This window comes from Tamandua tetradactyla, chromosome 15 (assembly GCF_023851605.1).
Source record: "Tamandua tetradactyla isolate mTamTet1 chromosome 15, mTamTet1.pri, whole genome shotgun sequence".
NCBI classification, from domain to species: domain Eukaryota; kingdom Metazoa; phylum Chordata; class Mammalia; order Pilosa; family Myrmecophagidae; genus Tamandua; species Tamandua tetradactyla.
The window spans coordinates 58,404,559-58,427,111 of record NC_135341.1 but is presented as its reverse complement, the minus strand read 5'-3'; the positions used below and the strand labels follow the sequence as shown (position 1 = coordinate 58,427,111).

The following is a 22,553-nucleotide window of genomic DNA, read 5'->3' as shown; positions in this document are numbered from 1 at the left end:
AGACCAGATAATGCGTTGTTGTAGGGAGCTTTCCTGTGCATTGTGGGATGTTGTTAAACATCCCTGCAATCTACCCTTTAGCTGCCAATAGGAGTCTCCTCACCTTGGTTATGGCAACCAAAAATGACTCCAGATATTGCAAGTGCCCCTAGAAGAGAGGGGGTGAGTCACTCCCATTTCAGAATCACTAATCTATATATTATTCAAATATAGGAAACACTACCTTATTCCTTTATTGCTTATGAGGTTGCAAACTCACGAAAGCATCAGCTTCATGTCTATTAATGAGGAAATGATCCTGGTAGTTCACATATACTGAACGTACATGAGAAAGAGAAAATCTGGCAGGAGCTTGGTGGTAGTGAAAGAGAATTGTGTGACTTCTGAAGAGCAGTTATTTGGCTTTAATTTTATACACCATTGCTTATAGATTTCTGGGATCCAGTTTGCGTCTGCCTCTTAGTTCTCTCTGTGAAACCTACAACCTTTAGTGGAGACCCTAAGGTTGCATAGACATAGCATACAAATAAACTAAACACACGGACACTGTCCAAGGTGGTATTGAGTATGTTAATCAGATTGTACTAGTGGAAGCAGATGCTAAATTCCGTGATTTTTGTTCTTCCTGATTTGAGGGTGTATGGTTTGAATGTAAGGCAAAGTATGTATATTGTCTTATGCTTCTTTTGTGAATTGAAGTATTTGTGATGAAAATTCCATTTTTTTAAAATCATGACTACTAGCTTATTTTATTTCCTTTGCTTTTTTAATCTTTTATTTTCAAATAATCTCATACTTCCAAAACTGTTGCAAAATTATCTGCTGAAAAGTTACTGTTTTTCAATTCATAATGAATAAATAACTTATAGAGAAAGCATTGAGATTATGTAAATTCTTTGTTCTCATAAAAATTTCACCCACTAGTTTGTCCTCCAATGATCATGCTTGCCTGAATCAATCATTATTATAGTTTCCAAGTAGTGATTTAATAAATTGAACATGCTTTCTACATTTATTAGTTTGCATTCTGCTGTAAGGAATAGCTTTCTCTTCTGCCTCATTTATCTAATTAGTCATTTATTTTCATATGAGCTCATAGACTACTATTTTATTTTGAGGGTTATAACCTCTGTTATTTCGTATTTTGAGGCCCAACTATTTTGAATGCCATTCTCCTCTCATTAGCGTATCATATCAGCTGATTTTGCAGTCCTATTTGGGTATTAGCATAATCCAGTAGAAGCTTTGGTTTCCTCAAAGGTTGGGTGCCAGTTCTGCCTTAGTGATTCATTGAAATGGAGCCTTAAGGAGAGTTAGTCACTTGATCCCTTGGATGCTGGGAGCATTTTATCGTTCTTAACTGTGCTGACCATGCCAATGATTCTGAAGCTGGGGGGAAAAGTCTCTTAATGAGTTTCAGTATTTTAATGTACTGCAGGGTCCCAATTGTATGAATTTAAGAAGCTTAGCAATTCGGCATCTTCTGAATAATAGCATTTATTTTATACTCTCAATACTCCCAGGGAAGTCTGAATAACACTGCAGCTTCTTTGGTGGAATAGCTTTGGTGGGCTAATTGACTTGAACAGTGGAATTGCTCCTTAAAAAGAAAAAGCCACACAGTTTTGATTAATGAGCCTAATAATACATCATTAATCTTTTTTAGCTCATAAATGATAGGAACAGTATACAGTTCCCCTCCCCCACCCTGTGAAATTTCTAGATTCTCTTGAGGAGCTACTGGCCACATCATCAATTTATGCCTGCCTTCACATAATTTATACCTACCTCCGCATAATTTATGCCTACCTCCACATAATTTAAAAACTCTGATAAGTTTGCACTTATGAGGAACACAATGGAACAAATTCTAAATAGTGATAGTTGCTTTTTTATGAAAATAACTTACTTTTAGTTAGTAACTGTCCTCTTACAATATTCTAAATTTCTTTATGTATTAATAATTATAGAAGCAATGATGAGTTACTGAGCTTCTCCTATGTACCGGGCACCCTACTAGATTTTTAGTGTATTATGTCATTGAATTCTCACGGTAATCCTCTGCTTTATTAGTATTACTTTTCTCCATTTTAGAGTTGAGGAAATTTGCTGAGAAATACTAAGAACTATTTAGTCATTGTACTGGTCAATGTCACTTACTGGCTATTCACATATTGTCCCTGCCCAAAGTGTTCTGAAGATTTATGAACAAAACCATTCTTCGTTGAAATGCAAATAAATGCATAGCTATACAGAGAGCCCAAACTATAATTTTTGTTGTCATTGTTGTTGTCTTAAATTTTTTACATTGTTTTATTTCTTGACATTTTTTATTGTGAAGTATGACATATATACAAAAAAGCAGTAAATTTCAAAGTACATTTTAACAAGTAGTTATTGAATGAATTTCAATGTATGGTATGGGTTACAGTTCCACAATTTCAGCTGTTTCCTTCTAGCTGCTCTAAAACACAGGAGACTAAAAAGAAATATCAATATATGATTCGGTAGGATACTCATTTGTTAAATCCTATCTTCTCTATTACAACTCCTCCTTCTCCTTTGATCCTTCTCCCAATCTTTAGGGATATTTAGGTAATGACTATTCTAACTTAATATTGAAAAGGGATGTTGACGTTATGGGGTAGAGGAATGTAACTGGTTGATGCTCTTGGAGAAACTGGTAACTCTGGATTTCAGGGCTTATCTGGCCTAGGAATCATCTGGAGCCTTTAGGTTTCTGAAAAATAAACTTAGTGAGTGAGACTTCTACTGAGTCTCCAGATAGAGCCCTGGGTATTCTTTGGGGTTTATAGGAATACTGTTGGTTGAGGCTTCACATACCATGGCAATTAGCAATATCTACCTGAAGCTTGCATAAGAGTAGCCTGCAGAATAGCCTCTCAACTCCATTTGAACTCTCTTAACCATTTATACATTATTTTGTTACATTTCTTTTTCCACTTTTGGTCAAGGCATCGTTGATCCCACAGAGCCAACACCAAGCTCATCTCTGGGATTCATATCCCATAGTGCCAGGGAGGCTTACACCCCTGGACATCATGACCCATGTAGGGTGGAGGGTAATGATTTTACTTGCAGAGTTGGGCTTAGAGAGAGAGGCCACATCTGAGCAACAAAAGAGGTTCTCTGAAAGTAACTCTTAGGCATAATTATAAGTAGGCTTAGCTTCTCCATTACAGAAATAAGCTTTACAAGAGCAAGCCTCAAGATTGAGGGCTTGTCCTCTTGACTTGGGAGTCCCTAATGTTTGAGAAAGTAGCAGGAATTTCCCAGGTGGGAAAATTTAATAGTTCTCTATTTTTTTATCTAGTACATCAAGGGCTTTGCAAATACTTTTTAATTATCTGCCTGATATCCTCTGGAATGTATATAGTATTACACATTAGGTTGTACAGAATTGCAAGACCTTGCTCCCAGTTCTATGCTCCATGTGTTTGGGTTGTTTAACTGAGCTGGCCAGACAGGTTAAGTTAGATTGTGTGCTACAGAAAAATTAGGTTTTGGACAAAATATATCTCTCTTCCTTTGGTCTCATACAGGAGGTGAAGTTTTAAAATACAGATTCTATCACCCTTTGCCCTGATTCTGATTTACCTTAGTCCCACCCAGATCAGCTTCATTCTTATCTCTAATTGAAGCTTGGTCTCTTTTTCTCTTTTTCAGCTTCTTCAACAGTTGCTGTATGTAGCAATGCTGACTTTCAGAGCTGCAGAACTCCAACTCTGAGTCTTAGATGTCACACTGGTACCCAAAGTTCCAGGAAAATACCAGTTTATACACATATAGCACAGCATCTCATGATTCAGAAATAACATTTAAAGCACAAGAATAAATGTGACTGCTCTAAGAGCTTACAATCTAGGCCCTGATTTTCTGATAACTATTTTCTAAAAGAGACCATAGAATATTTGTCCTTTTCCAAACTGTAATTTGTGGTTGTCTTTGGACTTAACATATTCCATAGGTTTTTATTTTTCAAGCATTAATTCTCATGTTCATCATGTAACTGAGATATCATTTAGATATAGTTTAGATTGTAGATCACTATTTTGAGGGTAACATAACTTTATGTTCTGGATTGTAAGAGCATAAGAGGCAGATGTCTACATTTTGGGCCACATTAATGTATTAGCTCAGTAGAAATAACACTTTATTGTTGAAATTTAGTTGTTAACTCTCCAGTAGGTTGAACTTCCTAAGGCAGGCAGGGAATATGGCCTATCATGTCTGTCCCAGGTCTCACTCCATGGCTGGCTTACTCTAGCAGAGTAAGAAAATTTGAATGAGTGTATGAATGAATGGTCAGCAGCAGTTATATGAAAAGCAAGCAGATGATGTGTTTAGTAAAGTATCCTGAGTCAAGATATGTAAGTCACCCATGGTTCTGGGTTGTATTAATGTTATAACCACACCTCCAGTTGTTCAAGATGTGCTAGTCAATGAAGCGACAGGACTGGTGTGAATAGAAAACTTGTGACTGGGAGGAAAACTGAGACATGTCCTCTTTCATTGTTCTTCAAGATAATCTTGGTGAGAAATCACATAGTTCTGTATTGAGTCATGTTTAAAACAAGATAGCTCTTTTCCACTAAGTTGAGTTTTTTTGCTTGTTTTTTCCCCACATGGACAGGCACCAGGAATCGAACCTGGGACTCTGGCATGGCAGGCAAGAGTTCTGCCTGCTGAGCCACCATGGCCTGCCCTTCCACTAAGTTTTAAGAAGATTATTATTAATATATGTGCTCAATAAAGCTAGGGGTGATGATGGAAGTGACTCTTTTTAAAGCAGAGTAGTTTACCTTATTTTATCACCTTCAACTGACTGCTGCTGTTTCTCTCCCAAGGTCACAATGCTTAGTGGCAACTCAAGAAATGGAAGCAAACAGTAGTAGCAACTATTTAACTTCCCCCCTTCACTCCCTGCACTCCCCTCCCCTGCACTGACAAACCTGTTTTTGTTGTGAGATGCGCACGCGTGCGCGCGCACGCGCACACACACACACACACACACACACACACACATACACTTCCTCCAAGCTGTTGCTAAAGATCACAGGCCACCAAATGTTTTACAATCTGTTGAGGCTGTCTTTAGAAAGGCTAAAATTAAATAAACCTAGGATGTGCCATCCTTCACTTGGACTGACAGAATTTTCGGAGTTGAATTTATGTAAAAAATAAAGGGTAAGTGTGGAGCTGACCGCTTCCTCTAGAACATGTGAAATGCCACTGACTTTACACAGCCAGCATTCTGTGAAAGTGGCCCTAGACAATTTAAGAATAAGAGTAGATCCAAGCAGGGCGGGCAATGGTGGCTCTGTGGCAGAATTCTCACCTGCCATGCCGGACACCCGGGTTTGATTCCCGGAGCCTGCCCATGTGAAAAAATAAAAATAAAAAAAAGTAGATCCAAGCCGAACAACAACATGACAGCAACATTTTGTAGAGAAAGCTGTAATTTTCACTTTATAGATAATGAACATTTATTTAAAAAAAAAATTATCCTTATGTAATAGAGGTCAGGTGGCAATTAGCCGGTTATGTTTTCCTCATTGATTTGGGAAATTTTATCGCTCCAACCTTGCAAGTTGAACTTGACGTTGGATTCTTTTATGCTAACTCACTTTCCCAGTACAATCAAATGAGTCATGTTCTCAGTCAGGAAGACAAATTGTGCTGCTGAGTAGGTTTACACCCTGAAAAATATAACAGCTATGGACTCCATTCCCCTGATGGCTCCTTCACCTTATTGTCTTCTAAAAAGGGGTGAGCTGGTTGTTAAATCACTTTATGTTGAAATTCCAACCTCTGATTGAAACAGAGTGGGATCTGAATTCTGGTTGGCCTCTTAACAGCTGCATGACCTTGGGCAGTTTACATAGCTTCTTATAATCTCAGATTTCTCACAGGCAAAATGGGGAAGGGATGTTAGTAGTATGAAACTCAAGGGTTGTTGTAAGGAAAGAAAACATAAAGAATTTAAACCACTTTATTACGACCATTTCCTATAGGATTGCCATATTTAGCAAATAAAGCTACAGGGTGCCCACTTAAATTTGAATTCCAGATAAACAATAAATAACTTTTAACATAAGTATGTCCCTGGAATTGCTTACCTGAAATTACAGTGAGCATCCTCTAATTTTATTTGCTAAATCTGACACACTTACATAAAACGGTAACAACATGAATCCTATTTAGCAATGCATAATTTATAGAAAATGGTAAGATTAATCCTCTGTGGCAAAGAATACTTTTTGACTACATGTCCCCTTCATAGTGGTGAATCAGACTCTGAGAAAATGTGGTATGGCTTGTTTACAATATTGAGTAGTTCTCTATAGTTTTGTTTACTGTTCTCATCTTTTCACCATCAGGACCCTGAGTACACAGCCACAAGTATTTGTGACATAGTGATATTTTACAATGAAACTATAGAGAGATCTCAATATTGTAAATTGTTAATTTAGCATTTTCTCACAGGAGAAGCCGTCACAGCAGGGCTGGTAGCTGGTGACACTGAGTTGGAGTTCATGAGGTGCCTGTGGAGGGAGCGGTGAAGGAAAGCCCGCAAGCCAGTTTGGCCACCGGTTCCAGGACCTCAGGTAATTCAAACTCAGTCCCAGAGACTCAAGAGGCTCATTGACTCATTCACCGCACACCTCAACTCAAGGCATTCGATTGATCTAGAAATAAAAGCAGTCCCCAGCCTGAAAGCATAGCACAGACATCTGGGGGGACAGGTCATCAGGGGCACTGGGCATTGCTTCACATCCAGCCTGCTTGCTTCTGAGTGCCTCCTCCAAAATTAAACCCTCCAAGTGATCTTGAGGTCGTGAAGCCCCATTAGTGATGCTGTGCTCACATTAAATGTGTCTTAATGAAGAGCTTCCTTTATATAAAAAAAATCCTTCCTTAGGGAAATGGTTCTCATCAGGGTCTTGGGAGGGACAACGTGGTGGCCCTCCTCTCATTCTATCGCCACACACACCTAGAGGAAGAGAAGTAACCAGCTGTCTTTTAGGGGAAGAAGAAGACAGCTGAACATACAGGGCTTCGCAAAGACGACAGAGGGTGCAGCCTTTGGGCATGGTTTAGGGGTGCACAACAGCTTCTTGGCAAGCCTTTCTTGTTTTCTCCCTTTGGTCTTGACGTGCATCACCGGGGATGCATTTTCTAGAGTCCATGTTTGGCTTAGGGCTGTGCATCTTTTTCTCTCTGGCCAGAGGCTGTGGCCATTCTAGCTAGAGAAGGCAGATGTCCCCGTGCGAGGGTCAGAGTTGTGTCCTTAGTTTTTCATAACGGTACAGATCTGACCACATTAACACATTTGTAGGATGCTGAAGCAAGTAAGACCATAACAGCAGGCTTCTTCATGGTCTCATCTAGAGTTGCAATAATTCTGAGAGCAAAATATGCTGATAATATCTCCAGAGGGTGAGAACAGCTTTGCACAAAATTAGTGTTAAACTAATTCTCAAATATCTGATGCCTTGGAGGTAGCTTGTTAACCTGAGAGGCTCTGATCCCCTACTTCTGGGTTGAGTGTGAAAGAAAACATTTAGTTTTTATTATTATTCATTTCTAAATTGCTACAGCATTTTAAAATAGACTATTCCATTAAAAAACAATTGCTTTTTTGTTTTCACATTGATTTTCCTTTCTATAGGTGAGAGCCATTGAATTGCAATATTTATAAGCATTCTTTAGCATGAGTCTTGTATACTCAAAGATATTAGATCAAGAATGTTAAAAACTATCATTGACAGGCAGGCCACGGTGGCTCAGCAGGCAGAGTTCTTGCCTGCCATGCCAGAGACCTGGGTTCGATTCCCGGTGTCTGCCCATGCAAACCAAAACAAAATAAAACAAAAAAACTATCCCTGATGACATTAGTTTAATCCACTTATCATCAGTTTGACTTTAGTAATCCTCTTAAGATGTTAGAACCAGTTTTCTAATCTGTAGAGTGGGGATAATAAATCTTGCCCTATCTACCTTATGGGGATATTACAAAGGAGCACATGAAATAAAAAGTCCTTGGCACACTTTGAATTCTATGAAACTCTGCTCTATATGAGATAATAATATCATCTGCAGTCTATATGAACATTCTTTCAGTGTGATTTAAAAATTTCTCTAGTCATATGTTTGAGTTGTTCCATCTTTTTCAGGATATTTCTTGATGCTTTGTCACCACTGGGCTGGATAATTCACCTTGAGACAGCATTTGCCCATCTAATGGTTCAAAAATGGCAGTAAAATTGGTTATACATAATTTTATGGTTAGAAAGGGTCTGGTACTATATAGTGTGAACGAGAACTAATAAACTACTAGGACTCAAAGGGTGTTCGGTGATTGTGGGGAAAAAAGGCAAAACAAAACGGGAATATAGTGTCCTAAAATAATGCTACTCAAAGGTCAGTTCACAGACGGTTACTCGAGGAAACCAATACAGAAAGTGAGCATAAGAATTTAAACGTTTTTGTGTCAAATTATCATTCACATGACATCAAATTCAAAATGTAATTTTGTGTTGGTTGACCTAAGATTGAAAAGTTAGGATTGTATTTTGCATATATTTTCCTTTTCTTTTATATTCTGTTAATTCATTTTATTTTACTGTACAAAATATTGAACCATGACAGCTGTAAATTTTAAAGTGGCCCTCACCCTAGGTTACTTGAGAAACACCACACTAAAATTACTTTTCATGCCCTTCACTAGTTGCTGGATATCTAAATGAAGTTTCCTCAAACATGATTTCAGTGTGTTTATTGTTGTGAGGCTTTGAAAAAGCATTCTGTTAACAGCCTTTTGCAGAATCAGTTTTTCATGTTTATATAATAGCCGTATCCCCCTCCCCCAAAAAAACAGTCTAGACATAACCTTTGATTGAGAAATGGACACCGTTTTTTGTTGTTATTGTTCTCCATATGCATTACTTAGCCATCAAGAAATGTGCTGATGTTCTGAAGTTGTCTTAAACTTCTAAAAAGCAAAAAGATGACAATAAATCTTATTTTAGCAGTTTACATGCACTAAATACCTGAGAAAAGAAAAGCCATTTCAGGAAAGAAAGATTGTTTAAATGTACTTAAGTGAAAGTAGGTGCCTGCTCCCACTTTTCTTACATTTTCAAGAGCTTTTGTCAAAGCTTATAATAAATTAAGGAACCTCTGTACGGAAGAAAAGATGGAGAAACAGATCAGAATGGGGGACTGACATGGCCACATGGTCAATGAAATGTAATAGATGATGATATTATAGTAGTATACTTTTACGAATTGTTCTCCATAGAATATTCCTTCCATGAGTGAGTGAGGAATGTGAATTGGCACTAGGAATTAATTTTCATGCCCGTTAATCTGCAGCTAAGGTTAAATGATGAATAGGCAAAAGTAAATAGAAGAATTCAGAGATATTTATTTTTGTGTGTACTAATACTTCTTTAAACCACAGTCTGTTAATAGTGACTGGATTTTAGGAGAAAAGGCAGGGCTGTTTCCTTGGAAAGGACACAGGCCCAAATGTAAAAGAGCGTGTGTTTTATTTCTAGTCTATTCCTATTTAGCTGAGTTGCCTTGCACAAATCTTATCTCCTCTAGCTTCTTTCCTTTTTCATCTGTTCAATGATTAGATTAGACTCAATGCTCCTTTAGGCCCATTGGGGAACTAAGTGTCAATGAAAATGGAAGCTTAAAATATTTTTAAAAAGTTATTTTAGACTGCATTCAACACAGAGAAATTTTTCTGAGAAGTTGAAGGGAAAGGGTTTTTAAGTTCATAGTGGTGATGAATCTTTTGAAAGTGATCGTCATTTTTAAATAATTAAATAATTATTTAAATTATTTAATTAAATAAAATTGAATGCAACAATAAAAATTTTTGTACTATTTTTAAAGCTCATACTATGCATTAAGTTCATGCTGTGTATTTACTTCTATGAAGTCAGCAAATATATTCATAACTAATACTTCATTTCAAAGCACAAAATTACTTAATGAATAACACTGCCAAATGTTACATTGTTTCTGTAAATACACATCAAGGAGTTGGCTTTGCGGTTTGAATTTGGATTTGAGACATGCAGATTGTGTACTGGACGATCACTTCTGTCCTAAACTCTGCAGGTGTATTGTACATCATTCTGCGAAGCCCCTATGCCTTCCATACTAAAGGAATTTGGAAATGGATTTGAATCAGGGTAAACTGGTGCACTCGTGCCCAGAGAAATTAAGATCAACACAGTACCCCAAGGGTGAGGGCAGACGTTGCTTGTGATTGTTTAGCCCCATCAAGGACTAAGAACTGCAAGACTGTTGGGTGACCTGTAGTTTCTTCCTGGGGCCTGTGTGCTGCAGCCTGTGCAATGGGGCGCTCTGGGTTAGTGTGCGGAACTTGAGTAAATCCGGGTGTGTGGGACCCAGAGATCACATCATAAGAAAGTTATTCCTTTCTCAGTTCTTTTTTAGTCTTGATCCCTCCTAGGAGAAACATTCAGTATGGTTCTAATGTGCTTCAAACACCTCCCTTCATTTTGAGTCCTCTTTGTAACAGAGTCAACCACCAGTCCCAAAGCCTTCTGTAAGAGAACAGTATCTAGATATAATTTAATGTTATGAATTTGTTTGCTATTTTACAATAGCCTATTTATGGCAAGGAATACCGGCTTTTTAGTTATGGTAACAATATAGTTTTATTTTTAAATGAATTTATTTAACCCAAAGATTAATAGTAATAGATGGCTGGCAAAAATTTCTAAATACATATGCAAATGATTAAAGCTTTGGAAACATTGACTGGTGGAAAATATACTGAGCTGGAGGATGGAAACTTGCTCACTAAATCTGATTCTATCCCTGCCACTAATTATCAGATTATACTTGGGCAAGATGATGAATCTTTCATACCTCCATTTTCTAATTTTCCAAAAAAGTGTAGTAATTTTTAAAGTTACCTTTGGAATGATGATGTGAAGATTAAAATTAAATTATGGATAATGAAATGAAAGTTGTATGTACCTAAGTTTCATTATTATGTATCTGAAATATCTATATTTCTTTTTCCTTCACAACTCCAGCCAAAAAAAACCACACAAAATCATAACCATTTAAGGAAGGATAATGTGATCTCTGTTTTCTCTCTAGGTTCATTCCATTTATTAGTGGTGTGTGTGTGTGTGTGTATGTAAGAGAGAGAGAGAGAAAAAGAGACTGATGCTTCAGTTGTATAATTTCTACCTTTACATTATTCTTAAATACTAAAGCTGCAGTTGCCTTATTTTGCTCTTTTCCGTGGTGAGAAAAAAGCTTAAAAACTAAACTTTATCTAAAAAACAACCTAATGATAGATCTTATTAAAAAATTGTTTTGTTTACCACTGAAATTGTTTTTTTTAGCTGAAATAATACTTGAAATCTCACTTATTTTATTTTTTCACTGTTCATAAATCTCAAAATTCCTGTATAATATATTCTCTTCAGAAAAGATATTTTGCTGTTACTTAATGTCATTTCTCCTAGACTTCAGAATTCCTCTCCTTTCTTTCTATTTTTTTTTTGTTTTGTTTTTGTCTTTGTTTTTGTTTTAATCTCTGGCTTATCCATAATGTTAAGGTTGTTATTTTAGCTAAAATATATTGGTTCCATTAAATGGCCTATATGCTTTGATAATAGATCATTAATTGTATCAGGCTTATGGCTGAGTTTATTTTGGTGGGTCCATACAACTAAGTTCCTACTTGTTTAATTCATTATATGAAATAGATAACATTTATACACATAGAAATAATGATGGCAGTTGTGGTTCAGCTTCCTATTGTATTAAGCAAAGTTTAGTTAAGCACTATTGCTGCTGAATTAGACAATGAGGTTATGGGCATCATAACCTCATTCATATATAACATTTGTATATGGTCTAAGCCATAGATTCTCAAACTTGAACAGTCAACAGAATCACCTAGGGAGCTTGTTAAAACACAGCTTGCATGTGGAGTACCATCCTTAAAGGTGCTGGCCAAGTAGGCTTGCAGTAGGACCTGAACATTTGTATCTCCATCAAGTTCCCAGGAGCTACTGCTGCTATTCTGGGACCAGACTTTATAGACCACTGTTCTTGTGGAAGGCAGAATAGCAGAGCAGTGAACACCAGGGACTTTGACGATAGGCCTAGAGTTCCTCCTGGGCTTTGATACTAGTTTTGTAAGTTGGACAAGTGATGGATCTATTTCGTCATCTGTAAAACAGCAACAGTGGTATTTCTTGTGAATATTGAATGAAATAATGTATATTCAGTGCTTAGAGCAATGCCTGACATGTAATGAACACTCACTAAATACATCAGTGACTAGTGGTGATGGCAGGTAGAATTGAAATGGTCAAAGTTGGAGTTCATGATATTAGAGAAGAATATACACATTTGACTTAATTCATTTTCAACAAGCGTTCATTCGTCTTTGTTGCAAAATCTGAACAGAGAGCTTGACTTTCACTAATGGCCTAGCTTTCATGAGAAACCTTCTGAGCTACAGAGAATTCAGGGAAGAGAGGAGCAGCTCCTAGCGAAAACACTTTCAGAGCGTGTTGGAGGATGGAATCTAAATTGTTGTTTAAGCAAAAGTTTATCCACTAGCGCATTAAGTCTTTCAGTGCTCAGAACTTACTCCATTTGTTTCTTTCTTTCCTTCAGCAACAAGAGCAAGACCCAACAAACCTATACATCTCAAACCTTCCCATTTCTATGGATGAACAGGAACTTGAGAATATGCTGAAACCCTTCGGACATGTCATTTCCACAAGAATACTAAGAGACGCTAATGGAGTCAGCAGAGGCGTAGGCTTTGCCAGGTAAAATACCCTGTCTGTTCACATCCTGTCTTTCCTAATTGTTCTCTTTTAATTCCATTTATTTTCCTGCACGAGGGTCCAAAGGGATAGAAAATGAGAAAAAAAAAAAGTGCCTTCATTATACTCTCTCTGAATCTTTGCTTCAAGCCAAAGAATTCCAGTGTAATTATAAGAACACTGTGCTTGCTAAAATATGTACAAAGAATGTTTATATGCATCTCAAGCCATAATGACATGCGTACCAGTTCCCAGGCCTCTCTTGGCTGGTAGATCAACAAAATCAGGTACTGTCCGTTTCTGCCTGGGAAAGGAGATTATAAATGCCTGGTATCCCAGAGCAGAACAAAGCATCCAAATGTTTTTGTATTGATTTCCAAAGAAGAGTGTTGGTAGACTTTCTCAGTAAGTAGAAGAGAATAGAGAGGAAAGATTTAGAAAATTATTAATTGTTGGAAAGTCCCAAGGAACTCAGAAATATAAGGGGGTGGAGTCAAGGGGGTATTTGTATTTCAGTGGCCCTCACTTTGTATTTTGATGTTTTAGGCAGAACAGAAAAAAAGCAAATTGCACTTCTTTCATTGTGATAAAAGGAAGAGTAGTTTTCATTTTAACTTAAATTTTTTTTTTAATCAGAGAAATTTTGAGTTTACAGAAAAACCAGTTTTTTTTTTTTGTTTTATATTATTAACACCTTGCATTCATGTGGTACATATGTTACAATTGATGAAAGTCCATTTTAATAATCATTTGCACTATTAACCATAGTCAATGGTTTCCCTTAGGGTTCACTGTTTATGTTGTACAGGCCCATCATTTTTTAAAAATTTTTATTCTAATAATATACAGATAACCTAAAATTTCCCTATTTAACCACATTCAAATATATATATTAAGGGAATGTTTACAAAAACAGGATCTCAGCCAAGAATGGAGTTAAAATGATTGTACTTCCTCTGCTTTCATGAAAACTAAAGCTAGAAAAGCCACAGAGAAAAAGAAACTGCTCAATGACAAAGATAAAAGCCATGCCTCTGGCTCGGCGCACATATGTGTGTCTCCCTCTGACTTCACGTGGATGGATGGAAGGATATTACATGTCAAATCTGGAAGTCACGCCATTGCCAAGAGGTGTGCCCACCTAGGGTGACCCTGCCATTACATGGAGAACCATTTCAAACCAATTTCTGTTCATTCATCTTGGAAGGCAACAAACTGTAATGTGAATATCAACTGACCTCCAACTTGAATTTCTGGAGGTTGTGGACCATGTCTTAAAATTCTTTTTATTCCATACAAATGTTGTACATATAATACTCCCATAGATAGATGTAAAGGTCATGCTTGATGATTTGATTAAAGATAAGCAGAAAGAGGAAAACTCCTGTAAGTTGAAAGTATTGTTCAAGCATTTGGTCTTTGAGAACATTGATGACTGCTGATTTTTATCATTAAGGCAGAGCTAATGACACCACGTGGGGCTCTGAATTTTGCCAGTCTAGGCATTTCTGGATGGCGTACAGCCTGCTATTAGAGGTTTGACCAACTTGGGAGTTCAGTGAAGTGATTGTTATACTTCACTTTAAACAACATGCACAGTCCTTTGATCTCTTCCTAACAAATTAGTTTCTCCCTCATTTGTGCTCCTGCTGAAAATGAACACATTTGAAATTCTCAAGGGAATGTGTGTTTTAAGATAATCTCTAGTGATGTTTTTCTTACACAAAGGATTTGGGGGGGCACAGAGATTGGACTGTTCATTTCTCTCATGTTTATCTTTTTCTGTAGATCCTGAATGTGCTTAAAAGGAATTATATCCTGCTTAGTACAGAGCCAAATGTACATTATTAAAGGCAAAACTGTAAACGTGGGACAGGATAGTCGTGAAGGAATAAAACCTACTGAATTATTTTTTTTTATTTTTAGTTATTTTTAGAACCTGACGAAGGTGGGAATTTTAAATTATTTTACACCTACTCCAAATGCAGCCTTTTACTCTTCGAATGCATTTTGCACATAGCAACTCCACTGATCCCTTGAAAACACAATCCTCAACATATCGGGGCCAACTTACAACCATCCTTCAATACAGCCAGCCTGAGTGATTTGACTTGCCAATTTTTCTACATCATCTTTGACCTCTCCCACCTTCCTAACTTTCCCTGTGCCTTCTCATGGCTAGGGCACAAACTGTTCTTTTTGACTGATAATACTTCCCCCCCAACTCTTCCCCTGGCTTCTGCCTGCCTATCCTTCAGGTATTGGCTTAAATGTTATTTCTTCAATGAAGTCTTTGATGACCACTAACCCCAGCTGTCCGACAATGTTAGATGCTCCTGTTACAGCTCCTGTTTTGTTTCCAAATATAATTTATCACAATTGCAATGAATTAGTTATTTGTATGTTTACTTGCTTAATGTCTGTCTCATTCCACTGGATTGCAAATGCCCTCATGTTAATGTCTTTTTCTATGTTGCCTGGAAGGATGAGTGGTTGGTTGAATATAAAATTATTGTTCTGTGACATTCCTGAGTAGCCATACAAAAAGCAATGCTCCTTTAAAACTTTGAGCTTTGAATATGAATTAGTAATCACATTCCAGTACAGGAAAATTAGAGCTCTATATTCTAAACCATGTATTTTCCAGTTTCAGAAAGTGGCGTGTGGATTGAAAAGGAGAACATAGGTTCAGGGCAAGGCAATGATTTCTTATGCCTGAGAAATAAAAAAGGAAATATGAGTTTGCCTCTGCTTTGTACAAAGCCAGAAAACTGAATAAGTATTTCATTCTCCACGTATCTTAAACCTTAGGTTTCAAGGAGTGGGATCCCAGATTTATGTAATTTGATGGGATGAGAAAATAATTTTAGCTTTCCCATAAAGAGTTAGATCTGTCCAAATCCCTACTTCTTGTCACTCTAACATTTGCTCTGCATTTTCTCCAAGCAATTATAGCTACTGCCTGAACTAGCTTAATCATTCACACCTTAACACCTTTGCACAAATTGTTCTCCTTTAAATACCTCCCCCTCCCTTTCTCCATTCACTCTTTCTCTACTAGAATCCTACTTCAGAACCATAAAACAGAGATTATCTAAATCACTCTTTTCTCGATTCTCCCAAGGTGGTGCATACCTAGTGAGAGAAGTTAGTGGATTATATGCAACGGATGCCTTAAATCAATGGTTCTCAAAGTAGCGTTCCAAGGGGAGCAGCATCAGTGTCAACTGGACACTTGTTTGACATGCAGTGCCCCACCCAAGACCGACTGAATCAGCCTCAGGGAGTTCAGTCCAGCAATCTGAATTAACAAACCCTAGTGATTCTGATGTTGTGAAGTGTGAGGACCGGTTGCCGTAGGGCATTAGGTTCTCAGTATCATCTCTGCACCTGTAAAATTGCAGGTTCCTCACTGTTAGGAACCATGAGTTATTATTTTTCCTACGTGCCCCAGCCCCTAAAATGTGATCAGACACATAATCGACCTTCAGTAAATTGTTGATGAGGAAAGAATGAAATCATTTCAACTTTTTTTGGTTTTGACTATAACAATCCACAGAGACAGCATTTGGTGATATGATAAGGCAATACATGATACAGGTTGTCCTGGAACATCAGAATAGAAACTATAGTATCATTTGCCCAAGTGTTATTGGTTCACAAATTGTTTCTTCCTCTGAAAGTTCACAGTGCCACAGCCATTATTAAAAGAATATTATTAATTGATTGGGAGAACAGCCAGTGTGTAACTGTCAAATTGTTGTACATATCTGTTGAATTTATGACTGTCTGAGGTCATGAAACCTGACTAGCTCTTTCAGCAGGCTTCATTTTGACTATCACCATCCATTTCTTCTAAACCCTAGATGCGGTCCTTGGTTCATGTGCAGGAAACTCTAAAATTCCTTTGACTAGAAAGAAATACACCCATTATTATTTTACTTGCAAGTTATGCATTAATCGTCTTTGATAACCATCTCTTCAAAGTAAAAGTAGTATCTTCATTTTATATTTAAAACATCGAGCTTCAAAACGTTGTCTTGAACACCAGTAGGGGGCACAGCACAATTACGAATTTTTCAAAGTTCCAGAAGCAGTTACTGACATTTTAGTTTGTATTTTATGGGTTGTTTTTTTTTTTTTTACTCTCTTGTAACTTAAAACAATTTTGTAGGATCCACCCCCCACCCCAGGCAGCATTTTATAGCCAAGTCATAAACCTCTAAAAACAGAAGTTTATGGTGGGAATGCTGACAGTCAACCTCGCTACAGCAGAGCTAACGGGTGCCAACAGGCTACCTTGCCTGCGAGGGAGAGGATCAGAGTATAAATCAGCCTGAGTCTGGAGGGACATGTCTGTGTATTCATGTTATCCATTTCTCATTCCCAGAAACATGAGACCGTTTGTCCAACAAAAAATCACATTGAAAGAGTGTTACAAGAAGCTGGTAGAGAATGACCCAAGCTGGGGAAGGGTTGGGGGGCAGCAGGGCTAAGCATTCACAATTAATCCAGCTTCAACATCTGGGAACATAGAACGTCTTTGAGAAATGCATTTACTGTCCCCTGGTGAGCTAAAGAGCGTGAGAGACCACTGAGAGCAGAGACCTTTGTATTTTGTAGAATATTTTGCCTCTCTTCAGTACTCTTAATTTGATTCTCATGGAGCTTTGTTTGAATGACTTTTAACATATGGGCAGCTCTGTGTTCTACCTCTCCCTACTGGATTAGCACATTTTCTAAATAAGGAATTTAAGTTCTTTCTTTTCACTAAGCAAAAAAAAAAAGTAATTGTGGTTCTATCAGACAGGCAAAAGTCTGATTATTAAAAGCCAGCCTAAACTGCAGGTTAAATTTTGTCTTTTTACTAGGTTTGTATATCCTAAAATTTTTCTTGATTTACCTTCTACTTCTTGATATCACTTATTGCTTCCTATTCTTTCCCATGTCCTGAAATGCAGTTAGAACACAGATTCAATTCAGAAAAACATGCAATTAAAGTATACAAATTACAGAAAAGGTATCCAGCAAATACCAACACTTCTTTTGTAGGCAAATATATTGTCTTTTATAAATGGCTATCAAGTCTTTCAAAATTTGCTTTTATTGTTTGGAATCCATTTTTATGTTACCTACTTTGAGGTCATCTTTGTGTTAGCAATTCCTCTCTTGCTTTTTTGGCAATTCTTTGGCCATTACTCTCTAAAACACATGGAAGCAGGAAATCAGATGTGACCAAAGAAAATCTCTAAAACGTAAACTTAGTGATTAGTAACCTCCAGACCACAGCTGTGTTTGCACAGAAACAGGGTACAATTGTGTTTGCTGAGTTTGAGGGAAATAAGGGCTGTTATATTTCATTCCTTTTGGCAATTTTAATTCTTCACCCAACTACCAGTGGACGTGATCCCCTATAGACTATATTCGGAGTCCACCTTACAATTTCTTCACCTTTGTTCTTATTTTGTGTGCTATTTCTTGTGTGTTCCCTCTCATTTCCTTCTTGTTTTTCTTTCTCTTGCCATCAGAAAATTGAAAGTCATGATGATGCTTGGGGAAGGCAGAATATTCTGCTTTCTTTCTTTGTATATACTGAGCCCTGGGTTTCAAAACCAAGATGAATCAATCAATCAATTAACCAAGCAAATTAATTGAATTGCATTAAATAGCCTATTATTCTGAAATCTCTTGGACTCAATTTTTGTTCCATGTAAGTCTTTGTAAACATTTGGAGAAGAGGGAGCCTGTGCTTTATTGCTTTATTATTATAAAATTGAAATGACTAGATTCCAAAGACTGCCCTTTGTGGGATGGAAGAAGGGGTCTAAAAATGAATTACCTTGTGAAACTGAAGTTGGAAAGCTTGGTTACTTCAAGAATGGAAGTGGTGGCCATTCCTTGTGCTCAGGACCTGGAGGATACGGCTGTCCTGTACCTGCTTTAAACACAAAACCCTGATGGGAACATCCAAAACATCATGGGGATTTGAGGCAGGTTGACTTCTTCTGATAAATAGAGAAGAAAGACTGGGAAATCTAGCCTGATATCCTCTTGACTCAAAATTTGAGTCTCTTTCTTTTAGTAACCATCCCACATTAAAAGTGATATAGAAATAGGGAACCAACTTTGTTTGAATTGGGCCTATCCATCTCTTCTGTTTATCCCCACGGTCATTAACATGGCTTTATGGGTCAGAAGAACTTAGCCACATCTCCCTTTTGTACTTCCAAGCTGTGTGTCCTTGTACCTGTTACTTGAACTCTCTAATTCTCTTTTTTCTCATTCATAAAATGAGGTTCATTATTCATTCAGTTAACCCAGGAAATATGTCTTGGACATCCCTAATATGCCACTCATTTTTATAGATGCACTAATTCAAAGGTGTACACAAGAGAAAATAGCTGCCTTCATGGAGTTTACATTCTGCTAGGTGGGAGAGACAATAAATACAATCAAGCACATAAATATCAAATAATTCAAGCATTATAACAAGAAAGTGCTGAGATTGCAAACACGGGATAAGAGGTGGGAGGTCAGGGACAGGAAGTTTTCTGACAGATAACACTTAAACTGAGATGCAAATGCTAAGGAGGAAGCAGTTAGAAGAGTTCCTTGGTAGATGGGATGGATGGGGAGAGAAAAGAGTGATCCTGGGAGAGGTAGTATAAGATCTAAGATGTTTGGCATGTTTGGGAAGCAAGAAGAAGGTTAAGTTGTTAGTCCATGGAGCCAGGGAAAAGAGGTAATAGATAATGATAGCTAGGGATGAAATATGGCTGTAGCTCAAAGAATTTGATGAAAAGCAATATTGTATTCATAGAACATTTAATGTCAGGACTTCTCTAAAGCAGAGCATACCATTCTTATTAATTTCTGCCTTATCTCCATTTTGATCTTTAAATTAATTTTCTTCTATATCTTTACCAAAATTCCTTTAGAAAACATTAATTCATGGCTAAAGGATAGCTTTATATTATTATGAATGTGGACGAGAGTTCACACCATGGGTAGACAGCTACTCTGAGTGAGAAAAACAGTTCTGTGATTGAGTGCAAGAAAAGCATTTCTTTTTCTTACGTTTTTTTCTTGTAACTCATAGCCTCCAGGATCATTTGTTTTGTTCCTCTCTTGTTGATAGTTTTGTGGTATATTCATCAGCATGCTGGCTGGAACCGGAACATCACTCCAGATGATTCAGTTGAAGACTAGAATGAAGGATTAATTATAGAAGTGAACACATTTAAGGGAACTGACAAGGAATATTGATATATCCAGAGACAAGCCGCAGAGGAGAGCCCTTAGCACCCATAGGGTGGAAGGAGCAAGTGGTGGGGTCTTCCCAGAGCCCATTGAGAGCCAGGACCGGAAAGGAGGGGCTATCTGCAAAGAACTATAATCAGGGAAGGATGCAACCACTGTCAGGCAGATGTGGTACCAAAGCAGGTTGAGGATGTGGGCAAAAAACTCTCAGTTGTCTCTCCATAGTTGCCGTCCAGTATCATACTGGGCCTGCATTGGTTGAGTTCAATGAAAACCAGTAGCTACAGGAGCCATGGTGCTACAGTCCATAGAAGAGTCACTTCTTTGAGGTACGGAGCAGAGAAGACATATGATGAGGGGCAAACAGATCAGCACACATGGATCAATTAAACATTTATCACTCAGCTCCACTATTAAAAAGAAAAAAAAAGCATAATATCAGCCATAATTAGCATCTAATACTTTACTTTAGGACTGGCAATTGTTAGGGGTTGGTAGAGACGATGGCAAACTGGCTCTGTGTTAAGAAAGCAACTCTCTTCAACTCCAGCCCATGATTGCCATAAAGAAAACATGGGTCAGACCATCCCATCTTTCAAGAGGGGTTAGAAATACTAGTTTTCAAGTGAAGTCTCCCAACTTTTAAATGTTGGCAACCATTTAGAAATTTCTGAAAGCTCTTTACACGCCAAACAAAGCATCCCTGTAAGATGGAGTTGGTCCATGGTTTGGAGATGGGGCCACCTGACATAGAACTCCAGAATAGTGGTTTTCAACCCTGACTGCATGCTGGGATCACAAGGGTATCTTTAAATATATGTGCCTGGGCCTCATGCCAAACAATTAAATCAGAATCTCTTGGGTTGCAGCACAGACATTGATATTTTTTTAATAATAATTTCCTGATAATTTTACTATACAGTTATTTTTTAGATAAACTTATTTTTTAATTTTGGAATAATATTAGATTTATAGAATAATTGCAAAGATAATACAGAGAATTCCTTTGCTCAATTTCCCACAAAAGGAATTCCTTACATTAACGTGGCATATTTGTCAAAATTAAGAAACTGACATTGTTACATTATTATTAACTGAACTCCAGACCTCATTTGCATTTCACCAATTTTTCTATTAATGTCCTATTTCTGTTCCAGAAACCAGTCCAGGGTACCACATTGCATTTAGTTGTCATGTGTCACTAGTCTGTAACAATTTCTCAGTTATTCCTTGCTTTTCCTGAATCCTGGCCAGGTATTAGAGAATGTCCCCAATCTGAGTTTGTGTTTGTGTGTGTGTGTGTGTGTGTGTGTGTGTGTTTTCTCATAATTAGACTTGGGTTGTGGGTTTTTGGAAAGAATACCACAGAAGTGAAGTGCCCTTCTCATTGCATGAGATCCGGGTGTATTACCATTTTTGAAACCTGCTCTAGTTAATAGTGGCCGGATGGGGTGGAGGTCTCAGGATACATTCAGCTGCAGACGAAACTGGGGTAGATCAGTAAGGGAAATCAGCAGGGGCGGCATGATACCTGCTATTGAGTTCCACCTTTTCCAAACAGGTCACCTGAACTGAAGGTCAAGAGCCTTAGGTTCTATTCCAGCTCATTCACTAACTTTTCTTTAGAGAAGCCAACCAGTCTCCTAGTGTTAGTTTCTTCATCTGCACAATACAGGTGTTGATATCTGAAGCCATGTCCAGTTCTGAAATTATGTGATCCTAATACTCTGGAGTGGCTTTTCATTAGTCATTTCCTAAGGAGTGTGTTGTGACACTGAGTCAGGCACCACCCACATGTCTGGGTTTCTGCAAAGAAGGATGGTAAGCAGGCCACTCTTCTACACTAATAGTCATTTGTGACACTTGTATCCTAAGAATTTCAGGCACCTGGTGAAAGAAAACAATTGCAAAAATTAAGAAGAGAATTCCACTCATTCCCTCATCTTTGTTCTGGGAACACGCTATTATTCCTTCTGTTGCACAGATTAAGAAGGCAGTGACATAATTTGCTTTTGAAATATCAGAAGAAGTACATGCACATTTTAGTACTTTTAAAAGCTTTTAATGTTGACCCTTTGCGTAAATTTTACTAGAAATGAGTATTATGACTGGTTGCAACATTGCTTGCTCTAAGTTGCCAATAGCTTGTATAAAGCCTGTGTTCACAAAACCACAAAAATTTCATGATAGCGGAAGCCTCTAATTAACCATAATAAATGATAGTATGGAATTGTTTTTTAATACATGATTAATGATGCTTATTGCTCTGTCATCAGAAATAGAGAGATTTTCGGTTGAGGTGAGGTAGGTGTTTTCTAGGTACGCTGTAAATGGCTTTGCAAAATTCTTTTGCAACTCTGTGTTTTAAGCCTGACCCAGAACATTCTACTAATATTGGATCAAGCGCTCATCTGCTGCAATTTA

The 22,553-nt window shown here is 37.5% G+C and overlaps 1 protein-coding gene across 13 annotated transcripts in view; it reads left to right on the top strand.

Moving 5' to 3' along the window:
- RBMS3 (RNA binding motif single stranded interacting protein 3) overlaps positions 1-22,553 on the top strand; it is a 705,592-nt gene that overhangs the window by 428,809 nt on the left and 254,230 nt on the right. For all 13 annotated transcript variants that reach the window (XM_077129934.1, XM_077129932.1, XM_077129938.1 and 10 more), the window contains one exon: positions 12,715-12,872. In XM_077129934.1, coding sequence (XP_076986049.1) covers positions 12,715-12,872 — 158 coding nt within the window. The remainder of the gene's footprint in view (positions 1-12,714; positions 12,873-22,553) is intronic.